Genomic DNA, 21,217 nt, shown 5'->3' on the forward strand with positions numbered 1-21,217 from the left:
TAACAAAGGAAAGAAATCCTTTAGCTTTTTTCTTTTAAAAGTAAGTCTATCAGTTGCTCTTAGTGGTCTTTCAGGGGTGAAATTGCAAATCACTAGACCATAAATTTGAGCAAATTAGATTTGTTACGCTAGGATGAGGTGTTTTTTTTAGTCGTATCAAAATTGCTGTGTTTCACAAAGCTGCAATAAAAACACTTTTTGCATCACTCCAGTTTGTTTACAGCAGCTTATTTGACCTCCGTGGACGTTGTGCAGCTGGCTCCACAGCATTGCTCAGTTCATCAGATGTTGAAGTTTGTCATTAGAAAGTGTTGAATCCATAAATCTTATGTAAAGTCAACGACTGCAATTTCCCAAAAACCCAGCCTGTATATCCGCTGTCAAGTCTTAAGAGTCTTGCTGACGTCTCCTTTAATTGCTAGTGACATGGCTGAAAATATAGATATATCTCATGTCAGTGTTTATATCTGTAATTTTTAACAGCTTTTATTATGTGACGTGTGATTTTTAATTACATTTTTTATTTAACAGAAATGCAACAATTGCGAAATTGTGTGTTTACAACGTTAGAGTATCAGAAAAGTTTTTTGCACAGTTGTAAATGGAAGGGCAGCTATTGCTGTTTTAGCTTTCACTTCTTAGGCTGCTTGTTTTAAACAAAGTAAAGATGTTGGTTTGTGTTGAACTCAGAGAGTTTTGTGTTGCAGAGCCCCATGGGCAGTGGGCTGGCTCTGGCTATTTCTCAGGCATCTCACTTCCTGCAGCCTCCTCCACACCAGTCTATAATCATAGAGCGGATGCACTCTGGTACGTAACGTTGACTACTGTACTTGCATATGACATACAAGTTATTACTTTATTTATTATTGTTAAGTTTAGTGGATGATATCTTCCTGACAAAACACAGTTTGTGTTGTAATTATCGGTCTTATTGTGTGTTTCTATGCAGGAGCTCGACGGTACGTCACCCTGGACTTCGGCCGTCCCGTTCTGCTGACTGACGCTCTAATCCCTACCTGCGGAGACCTGGCGTCTCTGTCCATCGACATCTGGACGCTGGGGGAGGAGGTGGATGGACGCAGACTGGTGGTGGCCACTGACATCAGCACCCATTCACTCATTCTACACGACCTGCTGCCACCGCCTGTCTGCAGATTCATGAAGGTCAGGTTCTCTGTATTCTGGTGAGAATTGTGGGGCACGTGATTCCGTCCAGCCCCTGCCCTCCATAGGTCCCAAAAGCCAATTAATGCATCCAAGCTGTTCCTTCAGATCACTGTGATTGGACGCTACGGCAGCACCAGCGCTCGAGCAAAGATCCCGTTGGGCTTCTTCTATGGCCATACGTACATCCTGCCATGGGAGAGTGAGCTTAAACTGATGCATGACCCTCTGCGGGGAGAAAGTGAGGCTGCCAGTCAGCCAGATGTGGATCAACATCTGACCATGATGGTGGCTCTGCAGGAGGATATCCAGTGCAGGTGATTCATGGAGAGGGTCAGGACAGATGATCAGCTGTTAAGAGAACCAGATGGAAATGTGTGGTGTTGGTCAGATTCAGTTCTCACCAAAGAAGTCAAACATTAAACGGCATCAGAAATGGTGGAGGTAATTAGTGCTGTTCTTCAGGCTCTTCTGCTCTGCTCTCCAGGTACAATCTAGCTTGCCATCGATTGGAGACTCTTCTTCAGAACATCGACCTTCCGCCTCTGAACAGCGCCAATAATGCCCAGTATTTCCTGCGGAAACCAGACAAGGTGGTAGAAGAGGACCAGCGGGTCTTCTCAGCCTATCAGGACTGCATCCAGCTGCAGCTGCAGCTCAACCTGGCCCACCATGCTGTCCAGAGGCTGCGGGTGTCTCTGGGCGCCAGCCGCAAGTCTCTGCCCAGGGCCTGTGACCCAGAGGCCCAGGGGCTGGTCCACAGCTCCTCCACTGAGCAACTCAGGACAATCATCCGTTACCTGTTGGACACACTCCTCAGCCTTCTGCACTCCAATAACGGTGAGACGTGGAGCACTGTCTGTGATTTACACCGGACACGTGATACCGTCCAGCCCTGAACAGAAATATTACAGAAATAATACACGGTATTATGGATGTTTTACATGGTTTGCACACTTGATTCATTGATTTGTATGTTTGTGCTGTCAGGACACTCGGTCCCCTCTGTGCTCCAGAACACCTTCCATGCCCAGGCCTGTGAGGAGCTTTTTAAACATCTCTGCATCAGCGGAACGCCGAAAATCCGTCTTCATGCTGGACTACTGTTGGTGCAGCTGTGTGGGGGTGAGCGCTGGTGGGGCCAGTTCCTCTCCAACGTCCTGCAGGAGCTCTACAACTCCGAGCAGCTGCTTATCTTTCCCCAGGACAGGTAGGACAACACGGGAGCCACTTCTCTGCCTTTGTCCCACAAGTTGCCACAATTTGGGCTTTAATGAGTTCTGAGTCTTATACACTTAACTTCCGCAAAGACATGAAGTTTTAGTTTGAGTAGTTGGAATGAGCCCTGGGCTTCCTTGGTCAGCATCCTCTTAAGGTCTGCAGCAGCAAATAAGTTTGTGTATTTTGTTTTCAAACTTGTTTTCCTGTTCGTCGTTTCCAATTTCTGTTGCTGTGGACACATGCATTATATATCACAAACTTGCAAATTTAGAGTGCATATTTCTAAACAACATAAATAACTAGACAGCTTTTTATTGCCCGGCATCACAGAGTTGTATGGAGGTTATTTTTCAAAACTAGAACGAACAGAAACCCTCCTGTCATTAAAACATCATGATTGACTTTGAATTGGATGTAGTCATCAGTGATGTCAGTAATGCGTTACAAAGTAACTGATGTCGGACCACTTTTGTCAGTAACGAGTAATCTAACGTGTTGCTTTTTCAAATCTAGTAATCAGATTAAAGTTATTTATCCAAATTGCTGTGCGTTACTATTTTTTTTGTAATTTAATTTTATTTCCTCTATGAATCTTGGGAAACGAAAACAATGGAGAGAGGAGAGAGATGTGCATTTTGAGTTTCTGTGGCCAAGTCCGATTATTATAAGCGACCTTGGGCTTGTTTTTTCTAAAGTTGCTTGCAAATCTAATGATTGTGTTTTTTGGGGGCTTGTTTTTGAACACAAAGTTACTTATTTGGTCTTGGAAATGAGCAGACACACATAATAAGCCCCAGAATTTGTCTGTCATCCAGTTGGTTTTAGTCAGACTCTCCCTGTCCATCATTTCCCGGATGATCCGTCCCGCTGTGTTGTTGTTAATGTCAAGGTAATATTTCCTGTGAATAATGTCGAGCTTCGCGTTGCGCTCCAGAAAACATTGAGACTAATATGAACCGTGAAATAAGCGTGAAAACAACCACAAATTAACCTAGTCATATTTCAAATAACATTGATGTTTAAAAATTTTTTCACTGCTTGTGTTTTTCTGCAAAATTACCTGCACATTATGTATATGTTTTTTTAAAGATAATTCTCAGTGGCAATTTCTTTTTTTAATTGAATGCTATTTTTATCTTCTTGTGCTGTAAATGGGTTCAACATCTGTCAATGATGGTGGCTCTGCAGGAGGACATCCAGTGCACAGAAGTTTTAGTTCTCTTTTTATATTATTTTTTGTCTGTTTTTATCTTTTGTGTGAACTTACATTCTTGAACTTGTCACTTTGCTGCTGGTACACCTGAATTTCCCCACTAAGGGACAGTTACAGACATTTTTCTGTTCTATTCTGTTGCTGTTTGCTGAGACTAAAGCCTCTCTCGTTTTGGCAGAGTGTTCATGCTCCTGTCCTGCATTGGCCAAAGATCCCTGAGTAACAGTGGCGTGTTGGAGGGTCTCCTGAACCTGTTAGACAGTTTGCTGTCCCCTCTGCAGCAACCACAGGCTGCTTCCCAGCGCAGGACTGAAGGTAAACCCAGTGCAGCACATGTTGACACAGTCATCAAAACATGCAGAATTAGGTACAAAAATGAGTCTGTTTCCTCCAGGGATTTTGGACATTCCCATGATCAGCTGGGTGGTGATGTTGGTTTCAAGACTCTTGGACTATGTAGCCAGCATTGAAGATGAAGCCTCAGGGGCTAAGAAGAACCTTGGAGGGAAGGAAAGGGACCGGCCTGTAACAGGTAGAAGACATGATGCCATTTTCATTTTTCGTTTTTTATTTTTCAGCTCTGCAGATGCATTTTATCATTTGTAATGCTGGTACAAAAGATTTGCTTTTGAAATGTTTAGAATTTAAAGTGGGTGTTCTGTGAGCCGCGTAGACTCCGTGTACACCGTCTGCAGATGTGTGCCAAAAGTGAAATCACATCTGACATATGCCATTATTTTAGGAAGGTGATGACATGTAGCATTTATCAGAACGTTTTACTAGGCCTGTCTCAATAACCAATAAATCAATTAATTTACGATAAACTAAAACAAGCTCCATAATTTCCATTTGCTTGATTTAGCATTTTCCTCTTTTCTCTCTTTCTTCCAAAAACTGGATGATAAGTCTTCAGTCTGGTACTTTGGTCTCAACAAGCCTTTTTTATGAAGGACAATTTTATTTACAGAGACTTCGTAGTTCTTTTTTTCTTGTCGTTTCTGTTGTTTTGGACACTTAAAATGACATTTGGATACTTAATATGTCTTCCAGTTCCAGTGTTAAATTAGAATTGAAAGTGTATTGATCTTTGAGAATGTACTCTTGCATTATCATGCCATTTTTACCACTATGCTACTTGAAAATGGTCTCAGAACAGCAACATTATCATTTATCGCAATAACTTTTGGGACAATTTATCATCCAGCAAAATTTGTTATTGTGACAGGCCCAGTTATTACCCATGTCCGTCCTACAGAGGAAATCATATTTCGTTTGTTAGGGTAGGGCTTGCTCCTGTAAAGATAGCTAGCTCACACAGTTCTCTTCTTTCCTTTTGTAATGTTTTGTTTTTCTGTTCCTCAGGGATTCAGTGGAGTTTTATAAACAACACGCTTCAGTCTCAGAACTCCAACAGGACAGCTAAAGGCAGCAGCAGCCTGGATCGGCTGTACTCACGGAAGCTTCGCAAGCAGCTCGTTCATCACAAGCAGGTAAACATGTTTAAGTCCAAAGCCAGAATAACTGAGGAGCCTTACAGGGATGCATCTGCAGTGTTTGTTTTAATTGTGCCTGCTTTATTGCAGCAGTTAAACCTATTGAAAGCCAAACAGAAGGCTTTGGTTGAGCAAATAGAGAAGGAGAAAATCCAAAGCAACAAAGGTTCCTCTTACAAACTGCTCGTGGAACAGGCCAAACTCAAACAAGCTACATCTAAGGTGAGAACCTGTCAGACTTTTAACATCAAATGTCACTAATGAACAATAGTCGGAGACTACTGTAGTGTCAGATTCTTCATTCATTCTTAATTGCCTTTGGCTCTGTTTTCCTCTATCAGCACTTTAAAGACCTGATCCGTCTGAGACGGACAGCTGAATGGCCTCGCTCTACACTGGATGCAGAGTCCACAACAGCCAAAGAAGCCCCAGAAGTAGAACCTTTGCCCTTCACTCTGTCCCATGAACGCTGCATCTCTGTAGTGCAGAAACTTGCCCTGTTTTTGCTCTCTATGGACTTCACTTGCCATGCTGACTTGTTGCTTTTTGTCTGCAAGGTATTTGTCTGAAATAAAGGTGCAGATCTTCTAAATGTTCTGTGTATAGACATGTGACCAGTGTTGTTGTCTCTGCAGGTACTTGCTAGGATAGCTAATGCCACAAGACCTACAATCCATCTGTGTGAGGTGGTGTCTGAACAGCAGCTGGAACGCCTTCTGCTACTGCTTGTAGGAACAGACTTCAACCGAGGGGATATCTCCTGGGGAGGGGCCTGGGCACAGTACTCCCTCACATGTATGCTCCAGGACATCCTGGCAGGTCTGTTTCATCTGGTTATAACCCCCACATTTTATCCAATTGACCCAGTTGTTGCATGAGTTGTTGCAAAGGTGGACTCGGAAATAAAAACGTAAGGTTTCAGAAGCTAACCACAGTTTGACTGAGATGCCTGATTATTCGAAAGACCCCATCCATTCTTCTGAAGGATTTATCTAAATTCAGAACATTTGTCTTGGCACCAAATGATTTTTAACAAGTGAAACAACTCTGATTGAACACACTGATATAGACACGTTGCAGCGCAAGATCCCACCTCCCATCTCCCTGCTGGAGGGGAAAGAACTGCTCGCCGACAATGATTCCCATTGGTCTTAGCTGTCAAGAGGTCAACATAATGAGTTAAAGCTTAAACGTGCAGACACTTGCCTTCCTTGTTCCTTGTCGTTTTTGGATGCCAAAGGCGCTTCTCCACTAGCCCACCTCTAACCAGTATGGCCTCGGCCAAATTCGTTTTCCATTAGCAAATCCGGCGCAGCTCAGCCCGGTTGTTCTCAGATTTCAGTACCTGCTCTAGGGGTAGTACTAGCAGGATCAATCAAGGTACGGCACCGAAACCTTTTGATTGACAACTGATTTGCATTCATTAGTTGGCTCGTGATTTACGTCACTGAAAACTCCAAAACCACTTTAAAGTTTAGCAGTGGAGCACAGATATGCTGTCTGCTATCAGAGAGCTGCTCAGCATGGAGGAACAGTTATGAGTTTAATCACAATCAGCGTCAGGACCACATGCGCTAAGTTTTGAAGCAGAATGATGTTGATTTAGCAGCTCTGCTAGCAGTTAGTTCCTCTTAAGAAAGGCAGTCATAAAAAAGAGAAATGGAGCAGCTGGTCAGCTTTCTGACAGGCTGCACTTTTCTGTTGACAGTGTGAAACACCAGAACTACATAATATTAGCTTGTGTTGTGAATTTTATTTTTCCCTTGGATAAAAAAAAAAAAGGTTCAGGCGTGGCTATTGGTATATATCTTTTGACTGCAAATCCAAAGGTTTGTGCATTTAAAAAAAATAAAGTGCCGGTATGTAATCATATTAACATGTACAGCAAAAATAATCAACTGATCTGAGTCTTTCTCATTATGTTTGGGCTAGTAATGAAGGACAAAATGAAATATCTGGGTTTATTTGAGCCCAGAACTACAACCTCGAGGTTCTCCTTTGCTGAGTGTTGCTGCAGACGTCAGTAGAGAATTGAACACAGCTGCTGCACGCTCACGACCCGCCCTCAACAACAAGGAACAGACTACATAAAGGGAAAAGCTTGTACCGGTTAGAGGCGGTCTAGTGGTAAAGTGCCATAAGGCAGCAGTTCTCTGCCATCCCTCTAAGTTAGCCATGTTGTGCTGATGATTTGGATCAGAGATGATGAGGGGTTTCTCAGTTCAGGGTATGAAGCAGGTTCAGCTTCTGACCTTGTCGTTCTGACCCAAGGTGAACTGATGTCTCCGGGCTCTCTGGATGCCATGGAAGAGGTGGTTGTGGGTGAGGAGGCAGGGGCGTCATCTTCCTCAGCCGTGGCAGACTCGGACGACTCTTTGGCCCAGCCTTCCACCATTCCCCTGGTGGAGACCATCGATGAAGCTTTGGTGCCAGACATCATCGCAGGGACCACAGGGACCTCCACCGTGTTCCAGAGTATGTGGGGCCCCTCTATCCGCTCACCACACGTCCCACAGCAGTATTACTGTTAAACCCAGATATTTTGGTATTGCACTATGAAAGGTTTTGGAATGCATTTTCCACTTTACTATACTATAAATGTGAGTTTATCACTTACTGTAGATCGAGCTTGTTACTATGGCATTGACAGTTTTTCAGTTAGGTTTATGTTGCTGTTAAAAGTGGCTCAAAGTGTTTGTTGCTTAAATGTTTTCTTGCATTAACCTAGTAATACTAAATAGCATTTTATTATCCAAAGGTGCTCCACCTCTGTCATCTTTGGAAAAAGATAAAGACATAGACTTTGACTTGCTGCAAGACCTCATGGATGTTGATATTGATCCTTTAGATATTGATTTGGAAAAAGATCCTCTCGCTGCCAAAGTATTTAAGGTATGTTGATTCTATGACTTTTATTCTTTCATTTTCTTTCACCTATCATCAGTGTAAAAGCTTAAAATGGCAAAGGTTTCTTATTTGCCCATCAGTTAACCTTGAAATGACTTATCCAAGATTGTCATTTAGAAAAGTATCAGATTTAATTGTAATATTTCTAGAGGTCTGGGTACGAATGCATAAACAAATAAAAGATTGGGAAAATATTTGTACTTAAAGATGTTATTCCCAATTCCATTATTTGTTGTCCTTCCTTTCTTATTTGCATTGCAGAATATGACATTTCAGTAAAATTACATTATTCTGGTTGAAGTGCTGTTCAGCTCCAGCGGTCCAGTAATAACTTGAATCAGTTGTTGTTACGTTGTATTTGTGAGTAATAAATAGTCCTTGTGGTTTTTTTTAATCTACTCTCAGCCTATAAGCAGCACCTGGTATGACTACTGGGGTGCTGACTATGGAACATACGGGTATAACCCTTACATCGGAGGGGTTGGGATTCCGGTATCCAAACCTTTGGTTGCCCCTGAAAAGCCAGCCTCTCAGTGTGTGTCGGTCTCTGTGTCTCAAGGTGAACCTCTCCTTTTGTTCAGCACCGGCTTTTCTTTTCATAATAGCTTCCACCCAAGCTTAGGCTAAATGCTCGGTCTCTCGTTTCACAGCGCTGGATGCCCGACTTGAGGTTGGCCTGGAGCAGCAGGCTGAGCTGATGCTGAAAATGATGGCAACTTTACAGGCTGACTCCATTCTACAAGCTCTAAGTTCCAGTTCATCTACAAGTAAGAAGCTCAATTTTGTTCTTTCTTTAACTATTTTATTAGATTTGAAGAGCAGACTGGTTCTGAGGAAGTTTTGAGCATTTAGTGTTTTCAGCAGGGTACTTCAGATCTTCTATAAGTCTGTAGAGAATCATCTAATCTGTTGGGGCAGCAGCATCAGAACCAGGGACTTAGAAAGGCTCCACAACCTGGTAAAGAAGGTTCTGGTTCTGTTCTGAAGATGACCTGGTAGTACAAAGAGGGATGATTCCGAAAGTGAAGAACATCATGAACAACCCAGATCATTCTCTTTTTAAGACTGTGATACAATAACAGAGTGTCTTCAGTCAGAGGCTTGGTTATTATTCCCTGTGATACAGACTGCTGAAGGAGAACCTTCCTACCTTTAGCTATTATCATAATCCTCTATAATCACTCATTGAGTAAACTTAGATAAGTGGGAGTCAGACCATTTTATTTCCATTTGGAGTTGAAGTATTTTTTGAGTAAAGTTGTTCCCTATAATTGAGGAAAGAGCTCAGGGCCCCTGATGTATTTTTTAACATAATTTTTACTCAAGTTTCATGAAGAAATTATTTTGCTGGATGTTGCTGGATCCCAGGGTCACGCCTGTTGTTGTTGACCTGCTGCTGCTGGCTTTCTGTTTGCAGTCTGGCTCTGAAGAAGAAAGGATTTGTTAAGAACTTCACTTTGATCTTATTCATTGCTTCAGCTCTTCCCACATGGAAATCACTGTCCCTTTATCTTTGTTACTTATAAACACAGCAGAAGGCTCAAAATGTTGTCCTCTGGGGAAAAAACAGGAAGCCATAGTTGTGTTAGTGTGGCACCATACTCTGTGTTCTACATGAAGACTTTGTGTGTTTGTGTTGCAGTCACCCAGCCCGCCAATGGTACCGATGACTCCCTGCTCAGAGCATTCCACAGCGGGGGCTCCCCACCCTGCAGCGGCCCCACCGTCCAGCCCTCCTCCGTTCCCATTCTGAGTAACTGCTTCAACAAGCTGTTCTCCATGCTGCAGGTCCACCATGTACAGGTGACTGACTCTAAAGATGCTCCTTCTCTGCTGCCTGTCTGGTAGCTCAGAATATCCAGGACATTTGAAGCAGAGAATCTGTTTGGAAATGTAGTCCTACAAGTTCCTCTTCAGGTTTCTTCTTTTCAGGGCTTTTGAGATATTTACACCAGTAAAGCGCTTTAGTAAACAAGATACAGGGTTTCTTAGCCCGGTGTTCGGGGCAATAGGGCAGTCATCCAGCTGCCCCCCATGTGTCTGACGTAATACATGTTTATATTTGTCATGAGATTTGAAAATATCACTTGATAGTTATGCATTATTGGAAGACTGGAAGATTAATACCTAAACACCAACTATTAATCTTTAGAAAGAGGCTATCATAAAAAAAAAACTGAAACAAATTAACAATTCTAAGCCTGGTGGGGGCACAAGTTAAACCTGGTGACCCACCAGGCTTAAAATGCATTGAGGGAAACCCTGAGACGGCATTTTTCCACCATTTTTTATCATTTGAGTTGGAGAAGCGATGAGCTTAGTGAGTGTTTATAATAAGGAGCAGCCAGGTGAAATGTGTGTGTTCTCCTCCTAGCTGGAGTCGCTGCTGCAGTTGTGGCTAACGCTCAGTCTAAACACGTGTTCTGGTGGCAGCGAAGACAGCGGATCAGATATTTTCCTCTTCAACGCCAGCCGGGTGCCAACCATCCCACTCAACCAAGGTGGGCTCTTAAACCCCCCAGCTGTCTCAGATTGCTTTACTGTTTCTGTAAGTGTGTTTAACGTATGTGTGTGCGCAGCCTCTGTCAGCAGCTTCATCTCGGTGCTGGCCTGGTACCCCAGCACCTCCCTGAGAACATGGTGCCTGGTGCTACACTCCCTCACCCTGATGACCAACATGCCGAGCTCTGGTCAGTGAGGCCCTCACATTGCAGGAGGATGTGTGTGTGTGTGTGTGTGTGTTAAAGCAGTGTTTCTGCCTCCAGCCTCCATCAGTGTGCTGAACTGCCAGGACAGCACGGCCCAGCAGATGGTGTCAGATCCCACTCTTGTCCATGTGCTGGTGCGCTTCCTGTCCAGCGGTAGCACCAATGGGACCAGTCAGCATAGCTCCCAGGTGGGCCCCACCGCCACACAGGCCATGCATGAGTTCCTGAGCCGCCTGCAGGTCCACCTGTCCTCCACCTGCCCCCAGATGTTCAGCGAGTTCCTCCTGAAGCTCATCCACATCCTGTCCACTGAGAGGTGAGCTTCAGGCAAATCAGCTCAATCAGAGTTTAAGAGGTGCAGCTGACAGGTTGTGCTGGCTCCGCAGGGGCCCGTTCCAGTCGGGTCAGGGTCCTCTGGATGCCCAGGTCAAGCTGTTGGACTTTACCCTGGAGCAGAACTTCGAGGTGGTGTCCGTGTCTACCATTTCCTCCGTCCTGGAGTCCATCACGTTCTTGGTTCACCACTACATCACGTGCTCAGACAAGGTGGTGTCCCGCAGCGGCTCTGACAGCTCCGTGGGGGCCCGCGCCTGCTTCGGAGGTCTGTTTGCCAACATCATCCGACCCGGAGACGCCAAGGCCGTGTGTGGGGAAACTACGCGCGACCAGCTCATGTTCAACCTGCTGAAACTGGTGAACGTGCTAGTGCAGCTTCCTCTGTCAGGGGACCGCGAGTTCAGTGGCCGGCTGCCGCCGGTTGGCAGCGGTGCCGCCGACAGCAGCGTCTCAGATGAGGAGAAGGTCTGTGGAAGCAAGGAGAGCGTGGCAGGAGGAGTTTCATCCAGTCCCGGGCCCCCTGCTGGCGTGGCTGACCTGGTGCTAGCTAACCAGCAGATAATGAGCCAGATCTTGTCAGCGTTGGGTCAGTGCAATAGCAGTGCCATGGCGATGATCATCGGTGAGACTTCTATTCAGTCATCACACTACTTTCCCTTTCTGTCGGCTTCGTCAAACTAGATCAGCATCTTCACCTGCTTTGTTTTGCTTTCTATTAGGGATGCACCGATCCAGTTTTTTCACTACCGATATCTGAGTTGAGGTATTGTATCGGCTTAACCGATCTGACACAGAAAAACAGTGCTGAATTAACTTACGACGTTTCTTTTTCTAAAACACAGACATAAAGATACTGAATTTCAAATTTATTTAATAACTCTGCACCAGTACAGCACACGTAAATACACAAATACCTTCATAAACCTGGTCAAACATGTAAAAACAACTCAACTTTAAATTGTTCAGCCAGTGCAATCAGGAGTAGAAGAACCAATGGAAAATAAATAAACTGAAACTGGCAAAAATAAACTGCAACAAAACTTCTTTCAAACGGTTCACAAAGCGCATTTAGTAATTTTAAATGCAATGTAAAATAATTAGTAAAGCACTATGTCCCCTAGAGTAGTGGTCCCCAACCTTTTTATTACCGCAAACCGGTCAAGACTTGGCAATTTTGCTGCCACCTGGGGGATATGGGGGGTTAGTTAAGGCTACTGCATGTCTTTTATTTATTTATTTATTTTTTGCCCCAATTTTCCCTTTACGACAATCTTACAACATCCTGCAGTGTGTGGTGTGTTACTTGGTGGTGTGTTGTGTTGGCCCGATTATCGCAGCCTGTGGGGTTTTTACTGACTGGGAGCGTGAACGCAGCCTGCTGAATGGTAGCCAATCAGAAAGCGCTGTGATGTAAGAATGGAGGGGAGGGCGTGGCGTAGGGGTTAGTGCGACCCACATTTGGAGGCCTTGAGTCCTCGACGCGGCCGTCGCGGGTTCGACTCCCTAACCCGACGACATTTGCCGCATGTCTTCCCCCCTCTCCTTCCCCATTTCCTGTCAGCCTACAAAAAGACCCCCTGGTGGGGTAAAAAAAAAAAAAAAAAGAATGGAGGGGAATCCCAAACAGCTGACTTGGTGCAACCGAGAGTCCGGTGGACATCGGAGCTGATATGTGGAAATGTTTGTTACTATAAATATATGTAAAGGTCTTTATTATATATATTTATTATATGTGGTTATGTTTATTCAGTTAAAACTGCTAACTACAAAAAAACATAACTCGCCTCCAAATCATAGTGCAGCAAATAGAGCGGCTGCTCCCTCCTCTTTTATCAAACGCCTTTTCTTTTTGTTTCGTCTTTTATCGCTTAAAATGAGCCACAAACTATCACTGCTGCTTCTACATCGTCATCCGTGTTTGTTTATTCTAAATTCACGTATGGTATGTTGGGGGTTTTACAGAATTTTCTTCTAGAACCGGGATGATCGTGAGTGGAATCGGTTCTTGTGTGGTGTGTCGCTCCTGCCGTGTGGCTGGACACACGAACTGACTGAACCTGTTGGACTTTTATCGGCTCTGTGGTCACTGAGGTTTGGAAAATCGGACGACAATCCTTAAATCGTGCCGTGTGAACCAGACCTAAAACTCACAAGCTCCACTCCTCTCATCTTGTTTCGACCACTGCCCTAGTGCTGTCTGACTCTGGTCGCCGTGGTAACTTTTACATATCCCTTCAAAATAAGATTCAGATGTGCAACAAAAACGAACATTTTATTTTCATGAAAATTTTAACTCAGGATAACGACTAATGGGAGTGCTTTGCTTGTTTCTCTGCAACCAGACGGTCCATCTGGGAGTGATGAGAGACAATGACACCGGAAGTGTTGCTTATGCACAGGGTGCTTGGTCTCTAGTGGCGAAGCAGTTTGAAGGCTTCATTGCTTCATTAACAAGCAGGTCACCATATCATACAGAGCTTGCAACGTGGGAATCACCTGCCGGGATAAATCCATTCTCCTGTCTCTTCTCTGGGCCTTTTCCCCTTTGCAAAAAAACTTTCCAAAGACACCTGATCTGTTTCTTACTCATTTTGCTGCTTGTGGGCTCAACGTTGGAGCGCAAGACGTAACCAAGAGAATCCCGTTAAAGGATTTTCAAAATAAAAGATCCTCCAGACTCAGATAACACATAAAACGGAAATATTTAATTATTTCTTATGCGGCCTGGTACCAATTGGTCCACGGACCGCGGCCTGGGGGTTGGGGACCACTGCCCTAGAGCACAAAACATAGAATTAGACCGAATACATCTGCTCTTATGGATTGGGTACATTGTCACTGAAAAATGATCTAGATTTTTTAAAAATATATATATCTGTAAAGATACAAACATTAATATTGGATTGGTGCATCCCTGTGGAAGTGTTTTTAATTAAACAATATGAGAATTCTGGAATTTAGCAGCTCAACATATTGAGTGTGTTGATGATGATGATAAAAACTCTTGACCCGATTGCTGATGTCTTTCCTCCAGGTGCCAGCGGTCTCCATCTTACCAAACATGAGAACTTCCATGGAGGTCTGGATGCCATCTCAGTGGGCGATGGCCTTTTCACCATCCTCACCACTCTGAGCAAGAGGGCCAGCTCAGTGCAGGTCATGCTGCAGCCCATTCTCACGTACATGGCCTGCGGGTACATGGGCAGACAGGTACAACTGGCCGTCTGCTGCTGCTTCAGCTGCTGCAGTCAGGAGTCGAAATGAGCTTTTCAAAAATAGAGTGAGGCAAACCTTACTGTGTCTCTGTTTGTTTGATGGTAGGGGTCTCTCTCCACCTGCCAGCTGTCCGAGCCTCTTCTGTGGTTCATCCTGCGAGTGTTGGACACCAGTGAAGCTCTCAAGGCTTTCCATGACATGGGTGGGTGTTCACATATGTAGTTTCTTCTTTAACCATCAGATTGTGGCTGGTTATTGCCACAATAATCAGCCACAGCAGATTATTAGCCACAGTGGTTCGTGGTAAATATTGTCATTTTATTTTGGAGGTCCATAAATGTTAAAAAGTAGTGCTGTCAATTGATTAAAAGAATTAATGAGATTAATCACACTCTGGCCCTGTGATTAATCAGGATCAATCACTATGCTTATCCTTGTAAACCTGAAATATAAATATCCACGCAGCTGTGCAAATAACTCCTGCCGCTCTCCAGCCAATTAAAATGGAAGCAATTGTCAGATTTATTTATTTATTTTTTGCATGCATGCATGCATACAGGAAGTAGAAAACCTGTTCAGGGGAAAACTGACAGATGAGTTGGATTTTATTTTCTAGTTCTTCGATGCCACACCCATTTCCGATGCCAACCTGGGCAACTGCCCGCCACTGTACGCACCATCCATTCATCCATCCATTTTCTTCCGCTTTATCCGGGGTCGGGTTGCGTGGGTAGCAGCTTCAGAAGGGAGGCCCAGACTTTCCTCTCCCCAGCTACTTCTTCCATCTCCTCCGGGGGAATCCCAAGGCGTTCCCAGGCCAGCCGAGAGACTTAGTCCCTCCTGGGTCTTCCCCAAGGCCTCCTCCCGTTGGGACGTGCCCAGAACACCTCACCAGGGAGGCGTCCAGGAGGCATCCTGACCAGATGCCCGAGCCACCTCAACTGGCTCCTCCTGACGTGAAGGAGCAGCGGCTCTACTCTGAGTCTCTCCTGGATGGCTGAGCTTCTCACCCTATCTCTAAGAGAGAGCCCAGCCACCCTGCGGAAAAAACCCATTTTGGCCATGTGAAATTTCGAACTTGTACACCTAGATATGCACACGTGGACTAACAACGAAACACAAAAAGGTTGAAGATTTTAAACAACTTTTGCTGTCTTCTGTCGCTGAAAACGTATCTCTCGCTACTGTCAGTCGCTCCTTGTGCGTCACTTCCATAACACACTGCTGTGAACCGGGTAACTTAGTAGGAGAGACTTTTAGGTCAAAATAGATAGATGAATTTGCACTAAAATTTTCAGATTAATCATATGCATTAACGATGACAACCTTAGTAATAATCAAGTTTCTTCTCACTCTTCAGGAGGTGTACAGTTGATCTGTAACAACATGGTGACGAGCACCAGAGCCATTGTGAACACTGCACGCAGTATGGTGTCCACCATCATGAAGTTCTTGGACTCTGGTCCTGGGAAAACCGCCGACGGTAACCTTAAGTCCAGGGTGATGACGTCAGAGCCAGACAACGCTGAAGGACTCCACAACTTTGCTCCCTTAGGTACGTTTTATCTGACTCTCTGCCACATCAGGCAGACGACAGGTTCTACACCTTACAGGTTATATCTAATGAGCCTCTGATTGTGTTTATCCGTCCCTAGGCACCATCACATCCAGCAGCCCCACTGCTCAACCGGCAGAGGTTCTCCTTCAGGCCACGCCCCCCCACCGCCGGGCACGCTCAGCTGCCTGGTCCTATATCTTCTTGCCAGAGGAGGCGTGGTGTGACCTCACCATCCACCTTCCTGCTGCTGTGCTGCTCAAGGAGGTCCACATCCAGCCTCATCTAGCTTCTCTGGCCAGTGAGTTGGACTCCAGTCAACAATAATAATTAGTAACAGTAATAATAGAGGGTATTCCCCAGAAAACCTGCTAAGCTCGGTGGTAGTGGCGCTAGGGCAGTCCACCAGTAGCCTGCTGTGTTTTGGTTTTAAATAATGTTAGAAGTTATAAAAATGAGCTTGGGCAAGCAATATAATTTGGTGTTGAGATGTAAACGCACACGCTGCACATAATTCTTTGTTCACCCAGATAGACCATTCTCACTGCATGCTTAACGCGCGCCTCTAAACAGGTACCTATATTTGCAGGTTACATTGAGCTGCGCAGAGCAAACGCGGTGACTTTAAAACATGACTCATACCTTGATGTAGAGTTCTCCAAAGAAACATGAGTTCTCACAGGGGGTTGATATAAATGTTTATACAGTATAAACATATATACTGTATCCAGTTTAAGTGAAAGGCGGCACACACAATTCGCGCCGAGGAAAGCTTTAGAGATCCAGCTGCGATAGTGCGCCATACAGCCAACATGCAGAGGTGCCAGCGGTGTGATTGGTGCGCTCCCGGCTTTATACCATGTTCAATGCATAAACTATAAATCCATCTTTCAGGAACTATTCTGCTCTGCCAGTGAAATACTCAGCACAGTAAAGAGGCTTGGAGTTGGCTTATGTTAGGGGGAAAAAAATAAATAAATAACAAAAACAAAAACAAGCATTGCTTAGCCTGGTGGGGGGTGGCAAGTAAAGCCTGGTGGCCTGCCAGGCTTATAATACACTGGGGAAACCTTATAATATTAATAATAATAATAATAATAGTAATAACTCAGTGTATGCAGCATGTTGTATACATTGAATCAGTACATGTTTTTTCCTGTCACTAGAAGAAAAACTTGGGGTTATTGTTCTTTTTCCCTCTGTTCACCATTCAGCCTGCCCGTCTTCCGTCTCCGTGGAGATCAGTGCAGACGGGGTCAACATGTTGCCTCTTTCTACACCGGTCCTCACCAGCGGCCTTACCTACATAAAGATCCAGCTGGTGAAGGCCGAAGTGGCGTCCGCGGTGTGCCTGAGGCTCCACCGGCCGCGGGACGCCAGCACCCTGGGGCTTTCTCAGATCAAACTGCTGGGGCTGACGGCGTTTGGCAATACCTCCTCTGCTACGGTCAACAACCCCTTTCTTCCCTCTGAGGACCAGGTCTCTAAAACCAGGTACACACTGCTGCCTCAATAAGTCTGTCTGGGTGTAAAGCAGCTTATGTTGAGACTAGAGGTGGACCGATCCGATATTAAAATCTGTATTAATCCCGATATTGAAAAATGTTTGGATTGTGCATCGGTGACAATGTGCCCGATCTGTCAAGGCAGATCTATTTAGTCTTATTCTATGCGTTGTGCTCTGAGCGATGTCACGCTTTAGTTATCAAATTTAAAATTCCTAATTGGTCTTTTGAACCATTTGAAAGCAGGTTTGTCACTGTTTATATTTCATGTTAGACCAGGGGTGGGCAATCCTGGTCTTCGAGGGCCGGTGTCCTGCAACTCTTAGATGTCTCCCTGGTCCAATACACTTGAATCCAACAGCTGAATCACCTCCTAAGTGCAGTCAAGTTCTCCAGAGTCCTGCTAATGACCTCATTATTTGACTCAGCTGTGTTGAAGTAGAGATACATCAAAATGTTGCAGGAGACCGGCCCTCGAGGCCTGGAGTTGCCCACCCCTGTGTTAGACCAAGGTAGTCAACCTTTTGTTTTCATCAGTTTCTTTACTACAGTGGTCCCCAAAGTCGGTCCTCGAGGGCCGGCATCCTGCATGTTTTAGTTCTTTCCCTGGTTTAACGCACCTGGATCAAATGATGGCTCATTAGAAGGCCTAAGAAGAACATTGACCTGCTGAAAGGTTGTTACTACCACCAGGGAGAAACTAAAACATGCAGGACGCCGGGACCACTGCTTTACTACTTGTTTTACATTGGCTGTAAAACAAGTAGTAATTGCACTGACTGAACAAATTAAAGTTGTGTTATTTTTACATGTTTGACCTAGTTTTTGAATCTATTGGTGTATTTAAGTATGCTGCTCTGGTGCAGAGTTATGAAATGAATTTGTAGTTCAGGTTATGTCTGCATTTTAAAAAAGAAACGCTTTAATCCAATTCAGCACTAATGTTCTGTATTGGATCGATATCGGCTGATACTAAAACTTAGTAGTGGTATGAAAAAAGAGGATCGGCGCATCTGTAGTTGAGACATCCCCTCTCTGCCTCCTCAGCATCGGGTGGCTCCGCCTGCTCCATCACTGCCTGACTCATGTTGGGGACCTGGAGGCCATGATGGCCAGTGCTGCAGCACCCACAGCCAACCTGCTGCAGACCTGTGCTGCTCTGCTCATGTCTCCCTACTGCGGCATGCACTCCCCCAACATAGAGGCAGTGCTGGTCAAAATAGGACTGCAGTCCACGAGAATCGGACTCAAACTCATAGACATTCTGCTGAGGAACTGTGCTGCCTGTGGCACAGACCCTGCAAGTGAGTGCACACAACCGCCACATTGATGTATTCACTGACTAAATATTCACAGAACCAGCTCTTGTTGTCCTCAGTGATGATGCTGCTGGTTCTCTAGCCATGCCTCAGTGAGCTTTTTTTGTTATTCTATTTCTGTTCAGAAGGAGAAATGTTTCCTCATAACCCTCACTTTGTCTTCAGGCAACTTCCAGCTGGATTCAGTTGTGTTTACTCCTGTGGGTTTCTTATTCAATTCTCTCATTTGGAGCACTCATCATGCTAGATTCCTCATATTAGAAAAGGCACAATTACATCAGAGTTTGTTGCCATGACTGTGCATTCATCACATGGTAGAGCTACTCTACCTACATTTATTGATGATGTGACATGCAGAGGCTTCATTCAGAAGCTACAACAGGGTAGGGATAGATGCACATGCATACACAAGCATGATTGACAGCGCTATCACCCACAACCTGCCCCTGATTGGTTGTTTCTAGTTAGCACTTGGAGTACTAAAAGAAGGCAGAGGAGCTAATTTTTTTCAGAATATTTGTCTCATATTATACTGTCACAATGTAATGACAAATGTTTTAACAAATATAAAAAAAATCTTTTTAGAAAAGTTATATACTGCTGCTTTAAGCAAGTTATGTATTATGCATTTTTTGCAGTTATGTTAGAAATAAACATGAGTGGAGATTTAACATTTGTTAATGTGAGTCTGACTTACCGTCCAAGATTGTGTTGCACAAGCTAGGAATTAGCTTTTAGAAAGACCTCACATATTTCTGCTTCATACTGATGCTTTTTAACACTTATCCCTGAAATTTTACTCTGAGTTGAGTGGTTGTCATGGTTATAGAGCAGTTCTGAAGCTGTTAAGCAGACCTTGATCCTTACCACTGTGGATCCAGTGGGTTTTCCCTCCCATCTTCCTGGTTTCTGCACTTCACTGCCAACATTATTGTTACTTTTCAGAAACTCGACAACCTGATAAACCGAGAGATAGCCCAGTTCAAGTCTGGATAATCTCTGTTTTTAATTAGTACATTGTGGGTGTAACCTTTCTGTGTGTATGTTTGCGCTATGTGTTTGTTTTGAACAGATCTAAACAGTCCTCTGCTGTTTGGACGCCTGAATGGCCTTTCCTCTGACTCCACCATTGACATTCTGTACCAACTGGGAACCACACAGGACTCTGGAACCAAAGACAGGTACAGACCGCTTCTAGCATCGCTTTTCTGTCCTGTTAGTTTCTCTCACCCTGAGGAGAAATGGTCTTTGAGAACATCCTTCAGAGAGACCTGAAATAATAGAAACATCCTGGTGTTTCTCTCTTCGGTGCCTGAACTTGTGAATGAACATGATTGGATGTTTTTTGTGCCTTCCAGGATCCAGGCTCTGCTGCACTGGGTGTACGACTCATCCAGAGTGGCAGGTCATAAAATGGGTGCTCTGGCAGGTTACGCTTCTGCCGGCTCCTCCTCCTCCTCCTCAAGAGAGTACGGCCTCCTCATGCCATCTCCCTCCCACCTCCACTGTGTGGCAGCCATCTTGTGGCACAGCTTTGAGCTGCCTGTTGACTACGATCTTCCTGGGCTGCTCAACAGAGAACTCTTTGAGTCAGTTCTGCTCTTCTGACAGCTGGATCACACACTGTTCTAGTTTAGAGTTGTCATGGCTCACGTTGTTCTCTGTTCTGTCCTCCAGGCTCCTGTTCAACTGGTCCATGTCTCTCTCATGCAACATCGTGCTGAAGAAGGCTGTGGACAGCCTGCTGTGCTCCATGTGTCATATTCACCCCAGCTACTTCACCCTGCTCATGTCCTGGATGAAGATCGTCTCCGTGCCGACAGCCAGCCACTCCCATGCCCAGCAGCGGCGACTTGCCATGACGGACGATGGAAAAAAGCAGCATGATGCTAACGCTAGCACCAGTGGACTAACGGATGACTCAAAACATGCCAGACCCCCAGTCAATCTTTCCGAGTCCCAATTGACCACCCTGGCAGCCGCTTCCCAGTCCCCAGGAGCCATCCAACAGCTGCTGGACTCGGGCCTGCCCTCGCTGCTGGTGCGCAGCCTGGTGCAGTTCTGCGTGGGACTCCTAGTCAGCGCCGACCTCCCTCTGCCTGCCGCTCAAGTTGACAGGCGCCACCACCACCACTACCACTCGCCGTCGCCCTCACCGTCCCAGCATGGCAGGACGGCCCTGGCCGCTGAACTGGCTGCTCCGGTGCTGCGCTTCCTCACAGAGGTGGGCAACAGCCACGCGATGAAGGACTGGCTCGGCGGGCCTGAGGTCTACCCTCTGTGGACAGCGCTGCTCTTCCTGCTCTGCCACTCCAGCGCCAGTGCTGGTTCCAGTGCTGGCCCAAGTGCTCGTCCCAGTGCTGCTTCCAATGCTGGCTGTCAGCCGCTGGCCACTGGATCCGCTGCAGGTCCACCTCCAGTCCACGCACCACAAACAGGGTCTAATTTCTCTCAGCTGTCATCCAGCCAGGCGGGGGGTCTCACCACACAGCAGCGAACGGCTTTAGAGAACGCAACCGTGGCTTTTTTCCTTCAATGCATCTCCTGTCACCCTAGCAACCAGCGGCTCATGGCACAGGT

General features: G+C 45.3%; 1 protein-coding gene across 3 annotated transcripts in view; it reads left to right on the forward strand.

Moving 5' to 3' along the window:
* The window catches only part of birc6 (baculoviral IAP repeat containing 6), a 77,719-nt gene that overhangs the window by 23,788 nt on the left and 32,714 nt on the right, over nt 1-21,217 (forward strand). For 2 of the 3 annotated variants that reach the window (XR_002752195.1, XM_023327752.1), the window contains exons 26-54: nt 708-807; nt 950-1,164; nt 1,273-1,481; nt 1,652-2,004; nt 2,155-2,374; nt 3,777-3,913; nt 3,993-4,130; nt 4,961-5,088; nt 5,182-5,313; nt 5,433-5,648; nt 5,727-5,910; nt 7,363-7,566; nt 7,850-7,983; nt 8,404-8,557; nt 8,649-8,765; nt 9,641-9,801; nt 10,373-10,499; nt 10,578-10,688; nt 10,764-11,022; nt 11,093-11,664; nt 14,077-14,252; nt 14,364-14,460; nt 15,619-15,813; nt 15,914-16,114; nt 17,028-17,307; nt 18,366-18,622; nt 19,710-19,818; nt 19,996-20,226; nt 20,315-21,215. Coding sequence is in view for 2 of the 3 variants with exons in the window: in XM_023327752.1 (XP_023183520.1) it covers nt 708-807; nt 950-1,164; nt 1,273-1,481; nt 1,652-2,004; nt 2,155-2,374; nt 3,777-3,913; nt 3,993-4,130; nt 4,961-5,088; nt 5,182-5,313; nt 5,433-5,648; nt 5,727-5,910; nt 7,363-7,566; nt 7,850-7,983; nt 8,404-8,557; nt 8,649-8,765; nt 9,641-9,801; nt 10,373-10,499; nt 10,578-10,688; nt 10,764-11,022; nt 11,093-11,664; nt 14,077-14,252; nt 14,364-14,460; nt 15,619-15,813; nt 15,914-16,114; nt 17,028-17,307; nt 18,366-18,622; nt 19,710-19,818; nt 19,996-20,226; nt 20,315-21,215 (6,318 nt within the window). In the remaining variant the exon portion in view is untranslated. The remainder of the gene's footprint in view (nt 1-707; nt 808-949; nt 1,165-1,272; nt 1,482-1,651; nt 2,005-2,154; nt 2,375-3,776; nt 3,914-3,992; nt 4,131-4,960; nt 5,089-5,181; nt 5,314-5,432; nt 5,649-5,726; nt 5,911-7,362; nt 7,567-7,849; nt 7,984-8,403; nt 8,558-8,648; nt 8,766-9,640; nt 9,802-10,372; nt 10,500-10,577; nt 10,689-10,763; nt 11,023-11,092; nt 11,665-14,076; nt 14,253-14,363; nt 14,461-15,618; nt 15,814-15,913; nt 16,115-17,027; nt 17,308-18,365; nt 18,623-19,709; nt 19,819-19,995; nt 20,227-20,314; nt 21,216-21,217) is intronic. The other variant, XM_023327753.1, reaches the window with a different exon arrangement.

Source organism: Xiphophorus maculatus, chromosome 22, assembly GCF_002775205.1.
Source record: "Xiphophorus maculatus strain JP 163 A chromosome 22, X_maculatus-5.0-male, whole genome shotgun sequence".
NCBI lineage: Eukaryota > Metazoa > Chordata > Actinopteri > Cyprinodontiformes > Poeciliidae > Xiphophorus > Xiphophorus maculatus.